The sequence below is a fragment of the Littorina saxatilis genome, linkage group LG12 (genome assembly GCF_037325665.1).
Source record: "Littorina saxatilis isolate snail1 linkage group LG12, US_GU_Lsax_2.0, whole genome shotgun sequence".
Lineage (NCBI taxonomy): Eukaryota > Metazoa > Mollusca > Gastropoda > Littorinimorpha > Littorinidae > Littorina > Littorina saxatilis.
This window is the reverse complement of record NC_090256.1, coordinates 14,143,495-14,169,473: the sequence shown is the minus strand read 5'-3', so window position 1 is coordinate 14,169,473 and position 25,979 is coordinate 14,143,495. Positions and strand designations below refer to the sequence as shown.

At 43.8% G+C, this 25,979-nt stretch overlaps 1 protein-coding gene and 1 long non-coding RNA gene across 3 annotated transcripts in view; one reads left to right on the top strand and one right to left on the bottom strand.

The window, feature by feature from the left end:
• The window catches only part of LOC138981310 (uncharacterized), a 200,707-nt gene that overhangs the window by 89,873 nt on the left and 84,855 nt on the right, over window positions 1-25,979 (bottom strand). The gene's annotated exons all lie outside the window — the stretch shown is intronic.
• Window positions 9,978-15,371, top strand: LOC138981303 (uncharacterized). 2 transcript variants are annotated; one of them, XM_070354164.1, is made up of 2 exons: window positions 9,978-10,349; window positions 10,791-14,721. In XM_070354164.1, exon 2 carries the CDS (start codon window positions 11,655-11,657, stop codon window positions 13,974-13,976), a length of 2,322 nt encoding a protein of 773 aa, XP_070210265.1. In that variant the 5' UTR covers window positions 9,978-10,349; window positions 10,791-11,654; the 3' UTR covers window positions 13,977-14,721. The 2 variants fall into 2 exon arrangements, 1 of the variants encoding a protein (XP_070210265.1); XR_011460607.1 differs by lacking the exon at window positions 9,978-10,349 and adding an exon at window positions 14,948-15,371 and having other exon boundaries at window positions 10,582-14,506.

Genomic DNA, 25,979 nt, shown 5'->3' with positions numbered 1-25,979 from the left:
ATGATATTAACAAAGAATTACAATTATGTACAATCAGCACCCAAAATCTTGATTTCTTTTAATGTCAAAGTAAAAAGATTATCCTTTGGCTTATCCCACACTACTTTACGTGTAGTTTTGCCAAACGGTGCAACGCCGCAGTCAGACAGAATCCCTTTGAACAGACTTACCCTGTTTTGACAAAAACATGAGTGCGTGCGTGTCGCAGGGCAAAAATCAAGGAGTCGATTAAGGCAGTGGGGGGGGGGGGGGGGGGGTCGTGTAGAGGTCAGGGGAACGGCTACTGGACGGACAGTGGTAACTATCCAGTGAAGGTCTTCCTGACATGGAGCTCGTGCCCCGTATGTTGCACGTGCTAATCTCTCAAGCACTTGTTCTGTCTTGTCAGTTCTCACCATCAAAACAAACCTCAGTGCGCAATTATCTCGGATGCCAGAAAGAGCGCTTACAAATGAGGGCCGAGATTGAAAACGAAGCACAGCCACAATCGGTTTAAACAAAACAGAGATACATGACAAAAGTGCACTCAGTGCAGCAGTGGGTTTGTTTACTAGGCCAGAATGAATTCTTTGCTGCTTCGTGTCCTTTCTTCTTCTTCTTCTTCTTCTTCTTCTTCTTCTTCTTCTTCGTTCATGGGCTTAGACTCCCACGTTCACTCGTGTTTTTAGCACGAGTGGATTTTTACGTGTATGACCGTTTTTACCCCGCCTTTCAGGCAGCATACGCCGATTTCGTGTTTCTATAACCCACCGAACTCTGACATGGATTACAGGATCTTTTCCGTGCGCGCTTGGTTGTTCTCTTGCTCATCTTCTGCACCCAGCTTTGCCATCCTGTCTGCCTCTTCGTTTCCTTGTACACCACAGTGGGAGGGATCCATTGCAGTACTGACCTCAGGCTCTTGATGTTGTGTAGAGCGTGTTCCAGCTGAGGCAGTTTGCTACTGGTCATTGCTTGTAGTACTGACAAAGCGTCAGTCAGGAAGACCACCTGGTTGTCATGGTTGACTCTGTCGTTGATGGTGTATGCTGCATGGATCAGTGCTTGTACCTCAGCTCTGTAGTTTGTACAGTGGAGGCCTGTTGGTATAGCCTCTGCTTGCCACTCTCCACTGGGGTACTGGACATACACCCCCGCTCCTCCATTTTTGACGGCCTCTGTAGCTGACCCATCAGTATACACCCGTATCCATCCTTCTTGGGGGTACCTTTCTTCAAGCATGGCAAGAGTCAGGGCTTTTTTCGTCGCATTGCTCTGCTCGTCCTTTGTTGTGAGGTAGGGGACACTGGTCTGTATGTCCAGGTTTCCTTGTCTGTCTTCCCAGGGTGGGGCGTCAAGGGAGAAAGATGGTGGCTCCACTAGCTCTGGCATCTCTGTCTGATGTTTCTTCTGCAAAGCCCTTGCCTCAAGAGCGAAGCTTGATCTTTTCAGCCTGCCTAAGGACATCTTCTTGAGTCTGTCACTCATTGGATGGTCATGAGTGCACTGGTACTTGGTGGTTTGTACCATTGTTTTGCAGTATCGTCTTTTGCTCAGTGGAGGAATGCCAGTCACCTGTTCCATCTTCTGTATGGGTGTTGATTTCATTGCGCCCGTGATGATTCTAGGCTTTGACGTCATACGAGGTATTTCACGCTACAATACAAGGGCAGATCTTCTTCTTCTTCTTCTTGGCGTTCGCAGAGGTTACACAATCAGTCCAGCACTGGTGATAAATGTTGTCGTTTTCTCCAACTCCTGTCGACTGCCGTATAGTTTGGTCTGCAAGGGAGTTGGTGACGGCCACACTTCTTTTCGTTCCTCATCTAGTAAGGGACATCGCTGTAAGATGTGTTCCGCTGTTTGGTCCTCTTGACCGCAGGCACAGGTTGGTGATGGCGCCAGCTTGAACTTTCGGTTCATGTGAGCATTGAGCCTGTTGTGGCCAGTACGCAGCCTGATGAGGTTGACTTGCTGCTCTCTGGACATTGTGTGGTAGTCATCTCTGTTTGTCCTTGGCCTCATCAATGCCTTGATGATTGTCTTCTGCTCACTAAAGCTGACACTGTTTTCAGGTTGGTCTTCCACGGCTCCTTCTTTTGCCAGCTCATCTGCCCTTTCATTTCCTGGTATCCCACAGTGTGCTGGTATCCACTGGAGGACAACTCTTCTGGTTTGTCTGACCATCTGTAATGCTTTGGCCAGCTGTGGGAGTTTGTCGTTCTCTAGGGCCTGAAGGACTGAAAGGGCGTCCGAGAGGAAGACAACTTGGTAGCAAGGGTCTGCGGAGTCCTGAACCAAGGAGGCGGCCTGCATGAGAGCTTCTGCTTCTGCTTTATAGTTTGTGCAGTGTTTGCCAGTGGCAACGCTGGATGTAGCTGTATGTCCCCCAGGGAACTGGATGAGAATGCCTGCACCTCCATTGAGCACGGCGTTAGTTGCTGATCCATCGGTGTATACATGGATCCACGCCTCTTTTGGGTACTGTTCGTCGATCAGGGCTAAGGTGAGTGCCTGTCGAGCTGTGTCATTCTGATCTTCTCCTGAGGTAACATGTGGAACACTGGTGCAGATCTGGATGCCTGGTTTCTCTGTTGCCTTGGGGGTTTCCTCTTCTTCTTGAGTCAGAGGTAGAGTGTTCTGTGGAAGGACTTCCCTGTACTGTCGAGAAAGTCTCTTGCTCTCGTGTACAAAACTGCTCCGTTTAAGCCGGTTCTTGGTGAGGTTGCTCAGTCTGTGCTTCATGGGGTGGTCGGGTAGGCACTTGAGCTTCTCGGCCTGTACCATAGTCTTGGCTTCTCTTCTCTGAGAGAGGGGTTGGATGGTGGTAAGCTTCTCCATTTCCTTGATGGGCGTGGATTTCATTGCACCGGTGATGAGTCGGAGGGCCTGGTTTTGCACACGGTCAAGGGTCTGCAGGTTTGTCTTGGCTGAGGTTAACCACGCTGTGGAGCCGTACTCGAGGTGGGGTCTGATTGTTCCCTGGTATACTGTCTTCAGTATCTTCTCGTTCGCTCCCCAGGTGGTACCTGCCAGCTTCCTGAGTATGGCTAGCTTGCGCCGGGCCTTCGTTTCTGCCTGTGCAATGTGTGGTTTCCAGGTCTGCCGTCTATCAAAGGTGACACCAAGGTACGTTGCTTCTTCATCCTCTCTCAGAGGAGTTCCACCAAGCCTAATGGTTCCGGCTTTCTGCTTTGGCGACAGTGTGAATAGGGTGGTGGAGGATTTCTCCTTGTTGATGGAGACGCACCAATCTTCTGCCCATGCGTTCAGCCTATCTGCCGCTTGCTGCATTCTGTAGGTGGCAGTACTTGCGTGCTCCTCCTTGCACCAGATCACAAGGTCGTCTGCGTAGAGAGCAGCTTTGATCCCCTTGGGCATCTCAGACACCAGATCGTCGATGAAGAGAAGGAAGAGTGTGGGGGAGAGGACTCCGCCCTGAGGGACGCCATGACGAAGGAGGAACTTCTTGCTTTTGGTCTGGTCGACGTTAACTCTTGCCCTGCGGTTATAGAGGTAAGAGCGAATCCACTGGTACATGTTGCTGGACACGCCTTTCCTCAGCAGTTTTACAAGGAGTCCATCTTTCCAGACCTTGTCAAAGGCCTTCTGAAGATCTATCCAGGTGACGAAGACCAGCTTCTGTTCCTGAAAGGCATCTTCAACTTCTTGCGCCAGGTAAGTGACCTGATCTTCAGTGCTGCGGAACTGTCGGAATCCAGCTTGTTCAGGGGCGAGGAGGTTCCTGGATTCCAGGTACCACCTGAGGCGCTCGTTCACAATTCTCTCCAGGGTCTTCACAACACAGCTGGTGAGGCTGATTGGGCGATAGCTGGTGGCCTTCTTTGGATCCTTCCCTTTTTTTAAGATGGGGATCATGATCGCTTCTCGCCAGAGTTGTGGTAGCGATCCTTCTTGCCAGCTGCTGTTGAAGACCTCGAGTAGCTTGTTCTCTGCTGCACTACCAAGGTGGGTTAGCATCTCGTTGGTGATGCCGTCTGGGCCAGGGGACTTCTTCGCCTTTGACTTTTTCAGAGCTGAGTGCAGCTCGTGGAGTGTGAGTGGTTGACTCATGGCGTCCACTGTCGACTGTCTGGCAGGTCTCTCTCTTTTCTCTCTTCTTGCTTCTCTCTGTTTCTCGGGGCTAACATGGAGGTTGCTCTCAGCTGCATAGCTTTCAGCAAATTGGTTGGCAGCATGCTTTCCAGTTAGCACCTTCCCGTTCTCTTCTAATGTGATCTTTCCTCTGCTGGTGTTCTCATCATTCAACTGCTTGGTGAGCCTCCAGAGCTTTCTGCCATCCTTCTCAAGGTTCAGAGAGCTTGTTTTCTCTTGCCAGCTTCTCCGTCTTGCCTGTAGCTTCTTTTTGAGAAATTTGGCTTTGGCTTCCTGGAGGCGGATGTTGTTGTTTTGTGACGGGTTGACTTCTGCTTCCCTTCTGGCGTCTGCCAGATCATCATCCAGTTCCTGCAATTCATTGCTCCAGTAGGGCTTATAGTCTCTCCTGGCACCCCTGGGAATGGACTCACGCGCTGCTCTGAGGATGCTCATATTGAAGTCCTTCGCCACCATATTGATGTCTCGACCCTCGACTCTGATGTCTTTGGTGAGTTCGCTGGTGCGGTGTCTAAAGAGGAACCAGTTCGCTCTTTTGTAGTTCCACCGTGGGAAGGAAGCTTCAGTGCAGGACTCCATGCCCAGGGTCAAAAAGACTGGCCGATGGTCACTTCCACCTAGCTGTTCTCCGACCTCTCTGCTGGTTAGCTGGTGCATGTCTTCCGTGCAGAAGGCTAGGTCAGGAGTTGATGTAGTGTGCCATCTTCTGGAGTAGAATGTAGGGCAGTCAAAGGGACTGTTCAAAAGGATGAGACCTTTGTCGTCCTGCCAGTTCTCCACCTCTTCTCCTCTCCGATCCAGGTGGTCATATCCCCAACTCTGTGAATGACTGTTGAAGTCACCCACCACAATGAAGTTGGAGGCCTTTGCGGGGATCGTGTCAAGGGCGAGGTGTCTATCATTGGGGCAGTAGAAGTTGACAAGATGGAATTCTGATGTCTTCGTCTGGATTCGAATCACCTGATATTCGGAGTCCTCCATGTGCGTTTCTATCAAACAGGCATTGATGTTGTTCCTGATGAGGGTCAGGATTCCTCCTTTGCTTCGGTCTGTTCTGTCGGACCTAAGGCATTGGTAGCCTCTCACTTTGAAGGACTTTTGGGGTGTCAGGTGCGTCTCCTGAATACAGCAGATGTTGATGTTCTTCTCATGCAGGATATGCTCCAACTCTGTCTTCTTGTTCAGGATACTTTCTGCGTTCCAGTGCATGACCTGAAAAGGTCGCTGCTGACTGGGTTTCTTCCTGGTTGTGGTGGTGCCAGTCACTTTCCTCCCGCGTCCCCTGGCGTGACAAGACGGACGGGAGGGACCTCCAGTAGTTGGGGCTGGGTCCCTTTGAGGCATGGGACCCGACGCTGCTCCACCCTGGGGGGTCCTCAATGGGCGAGCGCCATTTCCATCTGTGCTGGTTGATTGTGTCATCATTTGCGTAAGTGCGTGTACCCGTGGTTTGTTAGAATGCGCCGTGCGGCCCGGGTCCTCCGTCTTCAGCATTCGGGGTTTTCTGTCGGGGTTACCTCACCCTTAGCTCATGGCCTGTACGTCCTACCCTGAGAGCACAGGGGGGAGGATTTTCCGGGATCCCACCCGGAGCCAGTTTGGTCCGCGGCCGCAAGCGGCTGATCTCCATATCTGAAGACCGTTCCCCTATCCGCCACCCGGGGACGCGCTGGGTTGGGGGTGGTCGCCCCACTGAAAATCCCACACTGGGTTAAGAAAGATCAGCCTGTCTCAGTACAAGGGCAGATAAAAACACCCCCCACCCTCCCTCTGACGTTCCCTGTCCGTTATACCCCCCCCCCCCCCCCCCCCCCCGCTTCCTCCGCCCCCCTCCCCCACACCCTTTGTCTGACCAGTCCCATTGAAGCCCCCACCCCACCCCTCTCCTGTCTGCTGGACTAGACTAATAGATAGATAGCTGGCAAAATAATGGCAGCACTAGAGTGTTGTCCGAGTTTGTTGGACCACCTTATGGGCCGTTAACAAGCGCTTCGATGGGGCAAATGCACGCTTCAATACTGACAGCCTGCCGAGAATCTCTGGCATTTTTTCAAACTGTCCATTTTGCGAATCTGAATGGAGGAGGAGGAGAAAGCGGGAGAAGAGCAGAGAGGACATAGTCTTTGAAGAATGTAGCCAGAAAATGGAAAACAGCAAGAAACAAGAAAAGAAACCCAAACAAACAATGTACAAACACAAAGAATAAGGGGAAGAAAGAAAGAAGAGAGAGAGAGAGAGAGAGAGAGAGAGAGAGAGAGAGAGAGAGAGAGAGAGAGAGAGAGAGAGAGAGAGAGAGAGAGAGAGAGAGAGAGAACGAACGATGTACCAACAAACGAACGAACCAACGAACCAACAAACGAACGAACGAACGGACGAACGAACGAACGAACCTTATTACTCAAGGATTGAGAGAGAGAGAGAGAGAGAGAGAGAGAGAGAGAGAGAGAGAGAGAGAGAGAGACAGAGAGAGACAGAGAGAGACAGACAGACAGACAGACAGACAGACAGACAGACAGACAGACAGACAGACAGACAGACAGACAGACAGACAGACAGACACAAACCAAACAACACAAGTGCAATCACCATTAAAAAAAGTACGCAGATTAATTCTACATTTCAAATGATCCAGCTTAAGAGTACTGTCTGCAAGCAGGCACACAGTCGTTAGAACATAACTTTCTTGATAAAACAGGTGAAGATAAGACTTAAACAATCTTTTGATGGACAGAACAAGAGCACGATGCAAAGGTGCAAAATTATTGAAAGGATTCTGATGCTTGTTAAATGAACTGACACACTATACCGGCTCATAACATGACTTGTTGCCAGTTAACCAGACGAGTGCACATAACGTTTCTTGATTGAAACCATTATAATTGTTGTCTCTCCAACATATAAAACAAAATGGTTTAAAAAATGTTAAATAGTCTTGAGAAATTGGAAATTGAGAAAACCCGAGAACACAATTACCACACTGGAGTACGTACGGGGGAAGTAGAGAGTCAAGTTTGATTTGGCGCTTTAAACTATTCTAGGATTTGCGCCATGCATTACGGACGAAAAAAATGATAAGTTCCAATATCCAGTGCCCTTCATTTGACGCACGAACAGGTTTTTAGTCTCGTTTCTAGCTTTCACAGCTCTGGGATAATTCCTCCACAACCAGTTGACATATAATGTCTGTGTGACGGCTCTGGGATAATTCTTCTACAACTGACATAAGCCTAGCTGTCTGTGGGATGGCTCTCCATGGGGAAAAGGGAAAGTCTTGGAATATCTGTTATGAGCATCATAAAAGGTTCAAAGGAAGTTTTTGTACGGCTTCTGCGATTGTTTGATACAGACACGGCGCTGTACCGACGGACCTTTCTACGCTGATGAATATTTGTCTGATTTCGATTTGCTGCGTTTTATCTGTCAGAGTGAAGAGAAATAAACGAAAGAGCTGAAAACATTCTGCGATGTTGTTTGTTTGAATGAGAGAGAGACTGAGAGATAGAGATAAGAGAGAGAGAGAGAGAGAGAGACATAATTATGAGAGAGAGAGAGAGAGAGAGAGGGGGAGAGAGAGAGAGTGAGACAGACAGAGACACAGAGAGACAGAGAGAGAGAGACAGAGAGACAAAGAGAGAGACAAAGAGAGAGACAAAGAGAGAGAGAGACAAAGAGAGAGAGAGTGAGAGAGTGAGACAAAGAGAGAGACACACAGAGAGAGAGAGACAAAGAGAGAGAGAGAGAGAGAGAGAGAGAGAGAGAGAGAGAGAGAGAGAGAGAGAGAGAGAGAGAGAGAGAGAGAGAGAGAGAGATAAATGTACCAGCTAAGAATACTGTGTGATTTTTGTTTTGCAGATAAGACCTTTAAACAAAGAGAGCCCAAAGAGTTTACAAGCAAAGATCATTGTGTGATTTGTTTTCTTTGTGTGTGTTTGTTTCTAAATGCAGACAAACCCTTTAGATATGAATAGACCAGATAATGACATTGATGAGTTTTGTTTTAAGTGCAGACATGACCGGTGCTGCAAAGAACTGAAATCAATAGAACAGCGGTAAACATCATATGTTTTTTGCTGTTGTTTGTTTTGTTCGGTTGTAAATGCAGCAATGACCTTTATCATCGAGAGTGTAAATAAATATACCAGCGAAGGACATTGTAAAACTTTTGTTTGTTCTATATAGATGCAGACAAGACCTGTACCAACGTGAGCGCAAATAAATAAATGTAGCAGCTTAGTACATTGTATGATGTTGTTTCTTTGTGTGTGTGTGTGTGTGTGTGTGTGTGTGTGTGTCTTTTTCAATATGCAGACAAGACCTTTTTATTCTCCATATTTTTGAACAAAGGGCAGAATATACATTCGAAAACTAAGATAGCCATTGGGAGAACTTTGATGTGTTTCAATGAAAGTAACACCCCAAAAGATGCGTTTGCTTGGTTATATCATACGTCATTTGCATATTTAAACAAAATATGATTTACACAGATCGAGACAGTTATTGCTCCCCGAGACCGGATTCAATGTTGAATGCTAGTCTCGAACGAAATAACAGGATATGTTACACAGTGAAACATATTGCATACGACCACTTGCTCGCAACAACGTTAAACAGTGTATCTCTCCCATAAAGTTCCCCCGTACAGTATCAAGGTACCGCGGAACCCCCCCTATTTAGACCCCCATTTTAAGACTCCCTCACTTTTAAGATCGTGTTTTTTCAGATTTTGTGTTCATAACCTGTGTAAATTTACCCCCATTTTAAGACTCCCTCCCTTTTAAGACCATGTTTTTTCAGATTTTGTGTTCATAACCTGTGTAAATTTACCCCCATTTTAAGACTCCCTCACTTTTAAGATCGTGTTTTCTCAGATTTTGTGTTCATAACCTGTGTTAATTTACCCCCATTTTAAGACTCCCTCCTTGTTGAGAACGGATTTTCTCAGATTTTGTGTTCATAACCTGTGTAAATTTACCCCCATTTTAAGACTCCCTCCTTGTTGAGACCGGACTTTCTCAGATTGTAGGAGGTCCTAAAAGGGGGGTTCCACTGTAGCGGCTATAATATTTCCACGCAGCATTTAATGAGAGCTGCGGCAATTTCAAGTTGGGTGAATCACTTTCAATGGCTTCTTAGACTCTCTGCCCTGGATCACTTTCAGGAACGTTTGAGGGCGTTGCATTCTTTGCTGCCCTTTTCCATCAATAATTTCAAACTCTGCAACTTCTGCTAGTAATACAGAACTCAGCTACGTCAAAATGTTCGACTTTCTTTGAAAAAAAGATGGCAAAGAAAGTAAGAAAGAAAGAAAGAAAGAAAGAAAGAAAGAAAACATAGAACGAGAAAGAAAATAAGGAACAAAAGAAGTTGATGCATTGATAAGCGGAGAACTCTATTCTGATAAATGGAGTTTCGCTCTAGCGCCAAACGTTGCACTGTTTTTCCCCCCGATTTGATGATGATTGCCTAGTGACAATCTCGTCCTATTCAAAGATGATGATTTAGTGATCAATTCCAAAAGACTCTGCAAACTTTCAGATATTTCATCACCAGGAGATGAAGTTATAGAGTTGTGCTGTTCGCACTTCATTCCATCCTCACGATTTATAGACGTTAGCTGCCGGTGTCAACTGATTCTAACAGCGAAACTCATCTTCATGATTTTGTTCCGCTCATAGTTGAGTTGATTTATGTTTAACCTTTGACCGTAGATCGACAAGATGATGTCATGTTGCCATTTATTCTTCTTTGATTTAAGCTATTTCATTGATAAACTGATGCGGTTATTGTATCTGGTTTTAATACATAATAACTTAAACCAGCAGTGGTGTTGCGTTTGTCGTTAATCAAAAAGTTGACCCAAACGTTAAAGGCACAGTAAGTGTCACAAGCGGCTTTAATATTAGCATACTTTTATGCTGTGGGGTTAAATGTATTGTATTGGAGCGCCTGTGTTCCTCTATTTCGCCTGTCATAGGTAGACGCTGGTTAACTGCAGGTGTCTCGTGGAGCTCGTGCTCAGGTATTTCACGTGTGTTTTGCTTGTATTTTGTAAGGTGAACTCAGAGCTAAATTCGAGCTCGTAGATACTCCTTTTTATTCATTCGTTCTTTGCCTTTAGCCGAGGGAAGATAGCTTGCGTTCCAAGCGAATCCGTTCTTCGTTGAACGTAGGGTCTGTTTGCGTAGAGCAGATGCCGGAAACCTGTTATCAACGGCAGGGGATATGTATGGCTACTTCAATACAACCAGGATGTGGTATGTAATCATTAAATATTATGTTGTGTGTGTTACAGTTAAATTATTCTCAGGTTTAGATTTGCTTATTGACTTCTGAAAACCGGTCAATCCAAGATGGCGGAATGTATAGTGTGCACGTGCGTGTGTAACTTTGTACTTGAACGGTATGAATTTGTGAGTTTGTTTTGGGGAATGGTTTGGTATGTTGTTGAATGAATATGTTTTGGTTGAAAGGAGAGTGTTTGACAGTTTTGTTTATAGAATGAATTTGGTATTATTCGTTGGACTTCATACTTAGCAGAATTAAATGTATAAGTCCGTTGGTATGTGTGTTCGAGATGCATGAGAGTGAGAGTAAAGAGCTATGTCCATTTAATCCTGCACTTGGTTGTTAAGTTATAAGGACGGGTGGGCGATGTTACTGTTACCGTGAACTAAGTCTTGCGTTCACCATTCCAGGTTGTTGGGTTTTCACCATGCTGAGGTCTTGACCTACTAGAGATGTCTGCCTGCTCCACTTTCGACGACGGCACTGCTCGCCTGGCAAGGACTCGACGTCACCGATGACTCCTGTCGCTTCGCACCACGGCCTCGTTGACTCCGGTTCATGAACGATTTCGGATACGCAAGCACGGTAACATTAGCCTTAGCCCGTCCTAACAGCTAAACGTGCAGGAGCTATAACGTCATAATGAACTGAGCGAAAGTGAGAGGTATGAAAGTTTCTAAATAATTATTCTTTGTTGTTATAGGCTTTAACGCTGGTTGATCTTTGTTGTTGTTGTGGATATTGCCGAAAGAAAGATTTGTATAGTTAGATAGTGTTGTGCGTGTATTTATGTTATGTATAATTGATTGTTTGTAAGAAACGTCCTTAATCTACTGTTCGTGTCAACTTGTGTTTTGTGGTCGGAAGAGCAAGATTGTTTTGAGTCGTGGATGACAGACTGCGTGCGTGTTTTGTGCATGTGTGCGTGACAAATGGGGGCTCGTCCGGGAATCTTTATTATTACATCGTCACCTATGATTTTGCTCTGTTCGTCTGTTTGTTTGTACCGTCTTGTCAGGTTTGATTTTTGAATAGGGATGATTGAATAACATGCTTGTACGTGCTAAGGCTTAACCTGATTTTCACAGCGGCCACCTGTGAATACTAGCCGGTGCTGGGTACATGTCTCGACGTTGTTTATAGCATTTTTCCCTGTTGTAATTTGTCTGGAAATGTTGTAGATTGAGATGTTTTGCTTCAGAATTTTGTTGTGAAGTAGCTAGGTTGCTTTTTCATAGTTGGCGACTTAACCATTTTACATTTGGTGAGAAATCATGTCGGGATCCAAATCTCGCAATGCCGCTCTGGCAAGTTTTTCTACCCCTGATCATGGTAATTCTCCACCCCGTATGACACTTACCACGCCAAAGCATATGGATGGAGCTGCTGTTGACCCTATTGAAAAATCTAGTTCCCTCACGTCAGCTCAAGAAATTATAGCCGCTAGGGGACGTGCTTTGGGCGTTCGATCAGGGGCTGCTTTAGCAAAATACGTTCAAGAAGAGGAAGCAGCTCAACGGAGACTACTTCAAGAAGAGGAAGCAGCTCAACGAAGACTACTTCAAGAAGAAGAGGAAGCTCAACTGAGAAAAGAAGAAGCTCAACGAAGACTACTTCAAGAAGAAGAGGAAGCTCAACTGAGAAAAGAAGAAGCTCAACGAAGACTTCAGAGGGAGGAACAGGATGCTCAACGAAGACTTCAGAGGGAGGAAGAAGAAATCAGAAGAAAAATACTTCGAGAAGAGGAAGAAAACGACCGCCGCCGACGTCTAGCTGAACTGGAAGAAGAAAGAGTTCGTGCAGAGATAGAAAAGACTAGGAGAGAAGAGACTACTTCAAGTTCTCGTAGTAGGGCTATTGAACCAGTTCGTCTGAAAATAGATCCATTTGATGAAGCCAAAGAGGATCTCGACACCTTCCTAGGACGATTCGAGAGAGCAGCAACTCTCAGTGGCTGGGACAGGGAGAGTGACTGGGGAGCTCGGCTGGGAGCCCTCCTGAAAGGTTTTGCTGCCGATGTTTACTTGGAACTGCCAGCTGAGGATGCGGGAAACTTTGATGTCATTGTGGACGCCCTTAGAGGATCTTTTCGCTGGACGGCTGACTCGTATCGTTCTAAGTTTCGACTCGCGGCCAAAAGGGGAGAGGAGACGTTTATACAGTTTGCTACCCGTCTTCGAATCTGGTTTGAACGGTGGAGGAAAGCCGCGAAGAAAGAGGAGACCTATGCTGGAATCCGAGACCTCCTACTGATGGAACACCTGATGGACCATGTGTCTGGGGACCTCGCGGATTTCATCCGGCAGCGCGAACCGGCGAACGTCACCGAGGCCGCCGAACTAGCTGAGAGGTTTGCTGCATCAAAAAGAGCCAGGAAAAACCCGGTTACTGCGACTGGTCGAGTCGAGAAGAACACGAAGGACATTGAAAATCCTGAGGAAGACTCTGCCCCAGTTAGTCCCGTCCACCCCAACGGCCCTTTTCCCAAGAGAAATTGCTACGGTTGCGGTAAAACTGGGCACATCCGTAGGAATTGCCCGCATTCAGCATCGTCCTTCAACGTGAGGACCGTCACCAACGTGAGAACAGTTGTAACGATGCCAGGAACCACTGCTGCCACATCAGAGTTACCTACCCTTTGTGACCCATGTAGCCAACTTTCGTATACTCCTTTATGCACGGTCAGTATCAATGGATCACAAGTATCTGCTCTTCGTGACACAGGCGCCGACGGACTGGTTATTGACTCCTCGCTGGTAAAAGACTGTAATCTCAAGCAGGGAAGTCAAACTATTCGTTTCGCAGCAGGGAACGTTCAGAAGACTTGTCCTACTACGATCGTACATTTAGAGTCCCCATTCTTTTCAGGAAACGTTGTCGCTATTGTGGCTGACCAGCTAACATACCCCGTACTCATCGGAAACCGGATCATTCAGCCTGGAGGAGAAACTCTTGAAGTTCCTGTGTACCGGGCGAAAGCTCAACCTGTCAAGATAGCCGCCATTACTCAAGTCCAAAATACGCGAGAAAAAGAACCTCCTAAAACCCTACGGATGAAGGACTCTGGTCTAGGTGTTACCAGAGAGAAGTTGATCCAGCTACAGACGCTTGACCCAACTCTGTCTAGGGTGCGGGAGCTGGCAAAAGGGAGGAACCCTACACCATCTGGGAAGAAAGGAAAGGTGAAATTCCTTTGGAAGCAGGGCGTCCTGCATCGCCTTTTCATAACCACGGAGAAGACCTTCAGTCAGGTGGTGGTGCCCGAGACTCTTCGTTCGGGTATTTTGAGACGATACCACAATGTTACTAAGACTGGTCATCTTGAGACAAAGAAAACTAAGAATAGACTCTGGCATTCGTTCTACTGGCCAGGGATGGAGGGCGACATCAGGCGTTATGTTCATTCCTGTGATGTTGGCCATCGAGCTTTACCCAAAGGAGGATTACCCAAAGCTCACCTTGGAAAGATGCCTCTCATAGATGAACCTTTCCGGAGAATCGCTGTCGACCGTGTTGGCACATTGACAGTCTCAGAGAGAGAGAATCGCTACAGACTGATCACCAGTCCCTTCAACCTCTACAGAAGACATAGATGACGAACGGAAGCTTGATGCGCTGGGTCCTGTTGCTTCAGACATGCACGTTCCGCATCAGAGCAATCCGAGGATGCGACAACGTCGGAGCAGACTATTACAGCCGCATTGTGTAGAATTTTTGTGACGAACCGTAGTTCGGTTTGAGTAGGGGGGTTTGTCACAAGCGGCTTTAATATTAGCATACTTTTATGCTGTGGGGTTAAATGTATTGTATTGGAGCGCCTGTGTTCCTCTATTTCGCCTGTCATAGGTAGACGCTGGTTAACTGCAGGTGTCTCGTGGAGCTCGTGCTCAGGTATTTCACGTGTGTTTTGCTTGTATTTTGTAAGGTGAACTCAGAGCTAAATTCGAGCTCGTAGATACTCCTTTTTATTCATTCGTTCTTTGCCTTTAGCCGAGGGAAGATAGCTTGCGTTCCAAGCGAATCCGTTCTTCGTTGAACGTAGGGTCTGTTTGCGTAGAGCAGATGCCGGAAACCTGTTATCAACGGCAGGGGATATGTATGGCTACTTCAATACAACCAGGATGTGGTATGTAATCATTAAATATTATGTTGTGTGTGTTACAGTTAAATTATTCTCAGGTTTAGATTTGCTTATTGACTTCTGAAAACCGGTCAATCCAAGATGGCGGAATGTATAGTGTGCACGTGCGTGTGTAACTTTGTACTTGAACGGTATGAATTTGTGAGTTTGTTTTGGGGAATGGTTTGGTATGTTGTTGAATGAATATGTTTTGGTTGAAAGGAGAGTGTTTGACAGTTTTGTTTATAGAATGAATTTGGTATTATTCGTTGGACTTCATACTTAGCAGAATTAAATGTATAAGTCCGTTGGTATGTGTGTTCGAGATGCATGAGAGTGAGAGTAAAGAGCTATGTCCATTTAATCCTGCACTTGGTTGTTAAGTTATAAGGACGGGTGGGCGATGTTACTGTTACCGTGAACTAAGTCTTGCGTTCACCATTCCAGGTTGTTGGGTTTTCACCATGCTGAGGTCTTGACCTACTAGAGATGTCTGCCTGCTCCACTTTCGACGACGGCACTGCTCGCCTGGCAAGGACTCGACGTCACCGATGACTCCTGTCGCTTCGCACCACGGCCTCGTTGACTCCGGTTCATGAACGATTTCGGATACGCAAGCACGGTAACATTAGCCTTAGCCCGTCCTAACAGCTAAACGTGCAGGAGCTATAACGTCATAATGAACTGAGCGAAAGTGAGAGGTATGAAAGTTTCTAAATAATTATTCTTTGTTGTTATAGGCTTTAACGCTGGTTGATCTTTGTTGTTGTTGTGGATATTGCCGAAAGAAAGATTTGTATAGTTAGATAGTGTTGTGCGTGTATTTATGTTATGTATAATTGATTGTTTGTAAGAAACGTCCTTAATCTACTGTTCGTGTCAACTTGTGTTTTGTGGTCGGAAGAGCAAGATTGTTTTGAGTCGTGGATGACAGACTGCGTGCGTGTTTTGTGCATGTGTGCGTGACAGTAAGCCTCCCGTAAACAATCGCAGATACTGTCAGGCTTTTACACACAGTACAAACGCCCTTTCGTTTAAACACTCACCACTTGAGATCATCCCAGGTGCCCTACGTAAAGAGCGAGCAACTTTCAAAGAATTTATTTTCGTGGACCGTCTGATCGGCAAATCAGGCGCCTCGTTTTGGCGCTAGAACTAACTTTTACAATCTAAATAATAAATTGACACCTTGTAACACAAACATTCTTAAATCATAACAGATTTATTTTTTCATCAAGACAAGATCAGTACAATTCGAAGTTTTGAAAGTTTTAACAAGTCGCGTAAGGCGAAATTACTACATTTAGTCAAGCTGTGGAACTCACAGAATGAAACTGAACGCACTGCATTTTTTCACAATGACTGTAGTCCGCCGCTTGTGCAAAACGGAGTGAAACTGACGAGCCTGTTCAGCGCCCTAGTGGTTTCGCTGTGCTGTTTGAACTTTCTGAGCGTGTTTTTAATCCAAACATATCATATATCTATATGTTTTGGGAATCAGGAACCGACAAGGAATAAGATGAAATTGTTTTTAAATCGATTTCGGAAATTTGATTTTGATAATAATTGTTATATTTTTAATTTTCAGACCTTGTTTTTAATCCGAATATAACATATTTATATGTTTTTGGAACCAGAAAATGATGAAGAATAAGATGAATGTAAATTTGGATTGTTTTATAAAAAAATAATTTTAATTACAATTTTCAGATTTTTAATGACCAAAGTCATTAATTAATTTTTAAGCCACCAAGCTGAAATGCAATACCGAAGTCCGGCCTTCGTCGAAGATTGCTTGGCCAAAATTTCAATCAATTTGATTGAAAAATGAGGGTGTGACAGTGCCGCCTCAACTTTTACAAAAAGCCGGATATGACGTCACCAAAGACATTTATCGAAAAAAAAAATCCGGGGATATCATACCCAGGAACTCTCATGTCAAATTTCATAAAGATCGGTCCAGTAGTTTACTCTCAATCGCTCTACACACACACACGCACACACACACACAGACACACATACACCACGACCCTCGTCTCGATTCCCCCTCTATGTTAAAACATTTAGTCAAAACTTGACTAAATGTAAACAAGTCGCGTAAGGCGAAATTACTACATTTAGTCAAGCTGTGGAACTCACAGAATGAAACTGAACGCACTGCATTTTTTCACAATGACCGTAGTCCGCCGCTTGTGCAAAACGGAGTGAAACTGACGAGCCTGTTCAGCGCCCTTGTGGTTTCGCTGTGCTGCATAGCACGCTTTTCTGTACCTCTCTTCGTTTTAACTTTCTGAGCGTGTTTTTAATCCAAACATATCATATCTATATGTTTTGGGAATCAGGAACGGACAAGGAATAAGATGAAAATGTTTTTAAATTGATTTCGAAACTTTAATTTTGATCATAATTTTTATATCTTTAATTTTCAGAGCTTGTTATTAATCCGAATATAACATATCTATATGTTTTTGGAATCAGAACATGATAAAGAATAAAATAAAAGTAATTTTGGATCGTTTTATATATATATTTTTTTTTTACAATTTTCAGATTTTTAATGACCAAAGTCATTAATTAATTTTTAAGCCACCAAGCTGAAATGCAATACCGAAGTCCGGCCTTCGTCGAAGATTGCTTGGCCAAAATTTCAATCAATTTGATTGAAAAATGAGGGTGTGACAGTGCCGCCTCAACTTTCACGAAAAGCCGGATATGACGTCATCAACGACATTTATCAAAAAAATAAAAACATCATCCGGGGATATCATACTCAGGAACTCTCATGTCAAATTTCATAAAGATCGGTCCAGTAGTTTGGTCTGAATTGCTCTACACACACACACACGCACAGACAGACAGACAGACAGACACAGACACATACACCACGACCCTCGTCTCGATTCCCCCTCTACGTTAAAACATTTAGTCAAAACTTGACTAAATGTAAAAAAGGACTTAGAAAGCACCTTCTATTTCCCAAATTTAAAATTTGAAGTTGAGAAAATGTTCTTTTGGGCCGTCGCGATATAACCTTCGTGGTTGAAAACGACGTTAAACACCAAATAAAGAAAGAAAGAAAGAAAGTTCTTTTGTGATTGGAATTTAAGTTGCAGCTAATTTCATGAACGATAAAAGCAAAGAGTTCTATATTGTTTGTGTGGAATTTCCACTGATAGACTAAAATCTACGACAAACACATTGCAAGACCACAGTCAAATCAAAATAAAGTCGTCATTATAGAAAAACAAGTCGCGTAAGGCGAAATTACTACATTTAGTCAAGCTGGAACTCACAGAATGAAACTGAACGCACTGCATTTTTTCACAATGACCGTTGTCCGCCGTTAGTGCAAAAGACAGTGAAAGTGACGATCGTACGAGCCTGTTCAGCGCTGTAGCGGTTGCGCCACGCTGCATAGCACGCTTTACTGTACCTCTCTTCGTTTTAACTTTCTGAGCGTGTTTTCAATCCAAACATATCATATATATATGTTTTTGGAATTAGGAACCGACAAGGAATAAAATGAAATTGTTTTTAAAACGATTTCGGAAATTTAATTTTAATCATAATTTTTATATTCTTAATTTTCAGAGCTTGTTTTTAATCCGAATATAACATATCTATATGTTTTTGGAATCAGAACATGATAAAGAATAAAATAAAAGTAATTTTGGATCGTTTTATAAAAAAATAATTTTAATTACAATTTTCAGATTTTTAATGACCAAAGTCATTAATTAATTTTTAAGCCTTCATGCTGAAATGCAATACCGAAGTCCGGCCTTTGTCGAAGATTGCTTGGCCAAAATTTCAATCAATTTGATTGAAAAATGAAGGTGTGACAGTGCCGCCTCAACTTTTACAAAAAGCCGGATATGACGTTATAAAAGACATTTATCGAAAAAAAGAACAAAAAGTCTGGGGATATCATACCCAGGAACTCTCATGTAACATTTCATAAAGATCGGTCCAGTAGTTTACTCTGAATCGCTCTACACACACACACGCACAGACACACACACACACACACACACACACACACACACACACACACACACACACACACACACACACACACACACACACACACACACACACACACACACACATACACCACGACCCTCGTCTCGATTCCCCCTCTATGTTAAAACATTTAGTCAAAACTTGACTAAATGTAAAAAGATTGGGTGTAGACAGCAACACATATTACTCCGTAAAACAAAATTGTCCCTCCCTCCCGCAGCTAATTGAAATAGAACGTAGAATGACAACCAAGAGTCGTCGCACGTCAGAGAATGAAGATACAAATGACGAATGTCCTCGCTTTATTGACAAGTGAAAACTCCCACAGTTTTTTGCTGCAAGATTTATCTCGTCCACCTTCTGAATCCGCCGGAATGGAGGTCTATATTGCCAGTGTGAGAAATATAGATAGGGAAAGAAAGACAAGGCCAAGAAAATGTCGAACAATATTAAAAGCAGTTATTCACATGATGGACTGACAATTGGACAAGATATGGATTACAATGACCACAGATTTCTACGTCGAGTTCTTATGCTCTGGATCCAAGACGATCTAGGTTGAACAAAAGTAGTTCAAAGCAAAATCGTATCGAATTCTCACAAGTGAAAGCTGGTAAATAACAAGATCCATTTCCTTTCGCAGGAAACAAGCTCTGAAAATTAAAAATATAAAAATTATGATTAAAATTAAATTTCCGAAATCGTTTTAAAAAACAATTTCATCTTATTCCTTGTCGGTTCCTGATTCCAAAAACATATAGATATGATATGTTTGGATTAAAAACACGCTCAGAAAGTTAAAACGATCAAGTTCAATCAACCCACATGTAGCCAGCTCCAGATCGGCACAGTCTGATGACAGAAAAAGAAGCAAAGCGATGCCCCCCCCCCCCCCCCCCCCCCGCATAAAAGAAATAAACAAATAATACTTCTAAAAAGAATGCAAAACAAAATAAAGCAAGAAAGAAAGAAACAAAAATCAACAGTAGACACGCTGACCTGACCACAAAAAATCCTAAGTCGCGTAAGGCGAAAATACAACATTTAGTCAAGCTGTCCAACTCACAGAATGAAACTGAACGCACTGTATTTTTTCAGCAAGACCGTATACTCGTAGCAACGTCAGTCCACCGCTCGTGGCAAAGGCAGTGAAATTGACAATCCAGAATAGCTCGGTAGTGGTTGCGCTGAGCAGGATAGCACGCTTTTCTGTATCTCTATTGTTTTTAACTTTCTGAGCTTGTTTTTAATCCAAACATATCATATCTAAATGTTTTTAGAATCAGGAACCCACAAGGAATAAGATGCAATTGTTTAAAAATCCATTTCGGACATATAATTCTAATAATAATTTTCATATATTTAATTTTCAGGTAAAAACCAAAACATCATGTAGAGAATAAGATACGCCAAACAAACTCAGACAATGGCTAATGGGCAAGACGTGGCATTTTATGGACGAAGCTTTTGGTCGAATTCCCAGGATCCAGAACTGAGGAAGACATCGACCGGTTCGTCCTTCATACCTTAGGGCTATGGAAAAAAAACAACAACAAAGAAACAAAGAAACAAAGAAACCAAAACAAGCAGGCTTCATTTCCGAGACCGTCATCATTTGCAGTTACTGACTCTCACTCTTTTTTTTTCTTCGTTTTGTTGTTGTTGCAAGAATAACGCTATTTCTTGCAGGCCGGAAACAACGGAGGAAAACAGGGTGTTTTGGAGGAAGAAAGCAAGGGAGGTAAAAACATAGTATATTTCCTTAATCGGCGGTGTTCTTCTTTGTTTAGAAAAAAAGGAGGTGGATAGAGAGAGAGAGAGAGAGAGAGAGAGAGAGAGAGAGAGAGAGAGAGAGAGAGAGAGAGAGAGAGAGAGAGAGAGAGAGAGATTGGATTGGATTGTTTACTCATTTAGGCCATAGCCCCTTATGAGGGGGGTGAACATATATACAATGACATAAGGCCATTTGCACACAAATCAAATGATATAAATCACACACACACATTCACACACCATGACCCTCGTCTCAATTCCCCGTCTATGTTAAAACATTTAGTCAAAACTTGACTAAATGTAAAAAAATCAGCATTCCTTTTAACATAAGCTACAGTTGTTAAATAAACATGCCTGCTGACGTGAAACAAATTATATTTGCTCCAAAATGCATCAGCTGCCTAAGGAAAGAAGAATGAAAAGGTAAAGGAGCTGACATGACAAAGCCCTGTGAAAGGATATTTTAGTCATGTTTGAAATAAGTTTTTGCAACCCTTGAAAGATTACATTTTCATGATCAAATATGTTTACATTTAAACATCTATCGCCGTTGTAGAATATTCAACTTTCGGTTTTACCGTATGATGTCTAAAACAACGAAAATCCGATTTATGTGTAGCAAAGTATAGGTCCCCTGTGTACATAATACAATGATAGCGCGCGCTAGCTCGGTCGACGGGTTTCGGTCAGCCACGGCGCAGTCTCGATGAAGACCTTTTTGTTCAGTTTTGATGTTAAAGCCGACTGAATGTTTTCATATTGCTTTACGCGACTTGTTTCTTTGCGCTTTGCGTTGCACCTCAAAAGGGAATTACAAATGTGACCCTCCACCACGGAATGAGTCGCATGTCACCTTTGCATGATTTTCATATTTTTACATTTTCACAAAGAGTTTTTTATGCTCTATCCAGTGGTGAAAACCGTTTTAGAAAAGAGCAAAAACTGTTCGAGTTATGAGCCTGTGACTAAGGTGACTCTCACACTGTTACAAGACACTCCCCGGACTGATATTAAGCCTAGCGCAGAACCGCGCGAGATGACATGCGACTCATTTCGTGGTGGAGGGTCACAAATTAGGAATGAAATAAAGCAAAAGGTCATCAGCAAATCTTGACCGTATGAAAAAAGCTTTAGAGAGAAGCGTCTTCCAAGTTCCGCTGACTATATTCGGGTACGCTCTCAAGCACCACCTTAGCCGCCTCCACGCTTTTTGTCTCCCTCGTGACACGGCGAATCCGACGCTTGATTAAAGTTTGAGTGTGGCAAGTCTTTTAACGCCATTCCGCATCTAAAGCTCCCTAATTTACCCGTCAGCCCAACCAGGAAGAGGAAGACACGGACAGATAAAGACAAGAAAAGAACACGCAGACAGGGGTGAGGGGAGGGGGGGGGGGTGGTTGAGAGGGGGGGGGGGGGGGGGAGGCAGCGGGGTGTCTGGAACTAAGAGGGAGGGGACTGGAGAGTAACAACGCTCAACTTGGGTTTTGGGGTCGACTGAGAATCACTAGGATTTGCATAGCCATGTTTGTATGCCGATTTTGCCTTGCCAACTTTTGAGCGACTCCTCGATGACAAAAGTCGGTTGAAGATGAGTTGAAAATCGGCCACAAGAACGGTAATGAATGGTGAAGGTGTTGACAGTGATGGTAAGAGTTGGCGAGAAAAATACAGTTTCAGACACTCAGACCTCCCGAGCTCTCCGGCTCGCCAAGCCGGCCGACTAACTTTACGAGTTTTACGTCCTCTTAGGGCCAGTTGGGATTTCTTGGGGTGGGGAAAGATACTGTGCTACGTGGAAGGACAACACGCAGGGCTGAGAGACATACAGACGATGAATATGCCGTGTGATCTAATTCGAGTTATGGTTCTTGCTGATTTGCTGTAGCAGGGTTTTTATTCCTTAAGGGAACTACTTCGCCAGGCTCCTAGGCTCTGAATGACTTTCGGGAGCAGCAACACAGACGTCACGAGCAAAAAGGGAGGACATGGAAAGAAAAAGAGGGGAGGGGGGGGGGGGGGAGTATAGGGGAGATGAGGGTGTTGGGGGTAAACACACGGAACTGTAAAATCGAAGACATCAGTCGTGGAGGAAAGAGCGGAAAGGGAAGAGGGACTGAAATCACGCTTCAGCTAATTACTAATCATATCACTGACACTGCCCACGGGCCGGTCTGGAACTGACCATTACCCCCCCCCCCCCCTCAGCCCCCAACCGCTAGGGACACCGACGTCCTCCAGTGCCCTTCGGATTTGCTGGCCATCAGAGGACTGAATGCCTGCGTTTAAAATGTTTGGTGAGATTTGTTCAGGCGCGACTAGCTCTAAGAAAGGTGCATTTGGACTGACGCTACAATCCTGTGGTAATAAAGTTTTACACTTCGAGTGTGTTTATCAGAATAACATGTGTTTGTCACAGAAGCTGACTGCTTATTGACCCGGACATACAATGAACATAAATATGAACAGACAAACCAACGGACATGAAAGCAGTCAGAAACGTGTTTGTATAAGCGACCTTATAAGTGACCTATACTACATAGGTGTATAAATTGACATTTTAATAATAATGGAATTGACAGTTTCATTTTTATATCACAAAATAAATGTATGTGTTGCGGTGTCTTTGCGTCGGCCAGTCTTCCTTCCTCATACACAACTGAAAAATAAATAGACGAAGAAACAAAAACCAGCAATCACACAAGTACAAAAACGTATGGCGTAGCAAAGAGCAACAGAAAACAATGATCAACAGAAAGAGGGAGATGTTTAGAAATATAATATTCGATAACATTCTGAAAAAAAAGAATAGATTGATGAGTAAATGAGTAAATGCATGAACAACAAATCTAACAATACCGTTGCCTTTTTGAAGGAGATCAGGTTTCTTTTTTAAAAAATAAAATTTAAAGTAGCCTCTGGGTTTTTTTAACCACGGAAAAGCGTTTTGCAAAACTTCTTTTTAACTTTTTGAAAGAGATCAGTTGTTTTAAAATAAGTTTTAAAATATCGACTAAGAAAAATTAGCTTTTTAAGAATCTTTGTACCTTTTTCTGTGGTACTCTTTACATGTGATTAGTTTTTATAGAGTATGCCTAGTACACAAAAAGATAAGAAGACCAACGCTGAATTGGCCTTGCATGATCCCTTGGGTTCGAGAGAGAAGAACAAGAAACAAGCAATGCGTTTCACAAATATATAGATCAAATTGATTCCATTGGGGAAATATTTGGCACCCCCCCCCAAAAAAAAACAAAAAAACCCAAATAACAACAACAACAAAACAATAAATAATTAAAACACACTATGCAATGCTAACCGTTATGATGCTCACAACACAGAGCATTATTCAGCTCGACCACATTCGATCGTTCTATCTTTGTTGATTTATTTGGTCCGGATCAGCGCCAGTGTTTGCCCGGCGTTTGAGGGAATGGAAATAGTAAGTCGCTGTCTTTTGGATGGAATCTCGTCTCATCCCTCAGGGAGTCTGTCTGAGCCCGGCTATTTTCATAATTTTTTTTTTTTAATCTCAATTATTCTGACGGAAGTGACTGCTGCACTTATGTATTGTTTCAGTAGGTGTGTGTGTGTGTGTGTGTGTGTGTGTGTGTGTGTGTGTGTGTGTGTGTGTGTGTGTGTGTGTGTGTGTGTGTGTGTGTGTGTGTGTGACTGCGACTGAGAAAGAGAAGACATATTGCTCTAAACTGATCCACAAGGGTAGTTATTCAGATAGAAACAGAGTTTGTGCTTTTCTTGAATTCTTTTACCACACAAAGAATGTATTTAATTGTGATAAGACTTGGACGGTGAATGACGAGACCTCAAGAGTAAAGGTATAATGCAGGAATACAGTTTTCAATTCGTACGTTAACCTTCGCCGGTCGTCGTGGGTCCGTGTGGACCCAGAAGGGTGTTTAATTGCAAATGTCTCTTAAACCAGTTGGAATGTTTTAATGAGCTTTTAAGAATGCCTCAGACACTTAAAAAGCTCTTATGTAATAAAAGATCATTAAATTTCAGCGAGAAGTAATTACAAAAACAAAGGTCATATTTAGACTACACACAGAAGACATCGTGGGGCCGTGCTGACCCATGTTTCTCAAACTGTAGGAACTTACATAAAAACTAGGGAGAGAAGTCACAAACCTTCTGGTATTGGCTCTAAACATCATTTTCTACGATCTGTTTAATTTTGGAGTTAATAAGCAAGTCGCGTGGAGCGAAATTAATACATAACAAGAAATTCCTCCGAGGTAGGAAAAACACCCCCGTCCTTACCATTCTCACTGCCACCAACTGAGAAGGTTATTTCCCTTTGACCATTAATATGTCCCTCTATAAGTCCTTGTAGAATTTTAATCCACCAATAACTCCCTAACCGTGTGTTTGACTGGTCCCAATTTTTGTAAGGACCGTCTCAGGAATGTATAAAACCTGTTCACCAAGTTTGGTGACGATCGGTCCGTTCATTCTTGAGATCTATATGCGAACACAAACACACAAACAAACAAACAAACACATCGACCGAATCCTATACACACCCCTATACCGGGGGTGTAAAAACACATCGACCGAAGCCTATACACACCCCTATACTGGGGGTGTAAAAACACATCGACCGAATCCTATACACACCCCTATACCGGGGGTGTAAAAACATATCGACCGAATCCTATACACACCCCTATACCGGGGGTGTAAAAACACATCGACCGAATCCTATACACACCCCTATACCGGGGGTGTAACAATGTGGGTCCACACGGCCCCACGACGTCAACAGAAGGGTATTCACGTTTTCCACGACGTCAACAGAAGGGTATTCACGTTTTCCACGACGTCAACAGAAGGGTATTCACGTTTTCCACGACGTCAACAGAAGGGTATTCACGTTTTCCACGACGTCAACAGAAGGGTATTCACGTTTTCCACGACGTCAACAGAAGGGTATTCACGTTTTCCACGACGTCAACAGAAGGGTATTCACGTTTTCCACGGCGTCTACGGAAGGGGATGTACGTTTTTGCTTCTTTGGAAAGCATGGGTCTACGGAAGGGTATGCATATTTTGTCTTAAGCATGGGTCCGCACGGCCCCACGATGTCTTCCGTGTGTAGTCGATAACCCGGTTGGGCGAAGGTTAAAAAGAGAGTATATCAGAAAAACGGGCAAATGAAAGTTTTTATTTTGCAACAACGGGTTTTTCACACTTATTAACCACTGTCCTCTCTGTGAACACGTTTTCTTCAGTCAGAATACCAAACACACAGCAATAGGAACAAGTTTTAAAGCGCAGAAGAAGAAGGGATAATGGTTGGAAACTGCTTTGTTTAAAACCGTTCAACGGCAATAATGGGCTTTTTGGAAAGTGGGATTAAAGTATTGATGTCAAAAGAAACGAAATAAATAGCACAATTCTGGGATACTGATGGTATTACGTTCAGAATGTTTCTCTCAAATTAATTATGAATGAACGTGTCATCTGCGTATCTTTTTACCGTGCGACAGCTAGTATTACCGAAGCAAGCGGCTTGTCCTTCTTTCAAAAGAACCCCCCAGAGGATGACGTAAAGAAGAAACGCTGCATGGCTGAAGTAAAACGCCATGAACAACGGAAAGCCCGTAAGTATTAAGATTTCACTGTCTTCTCCGGAAGCCGCGAAGCAATTTGGACAAAGAAAGTG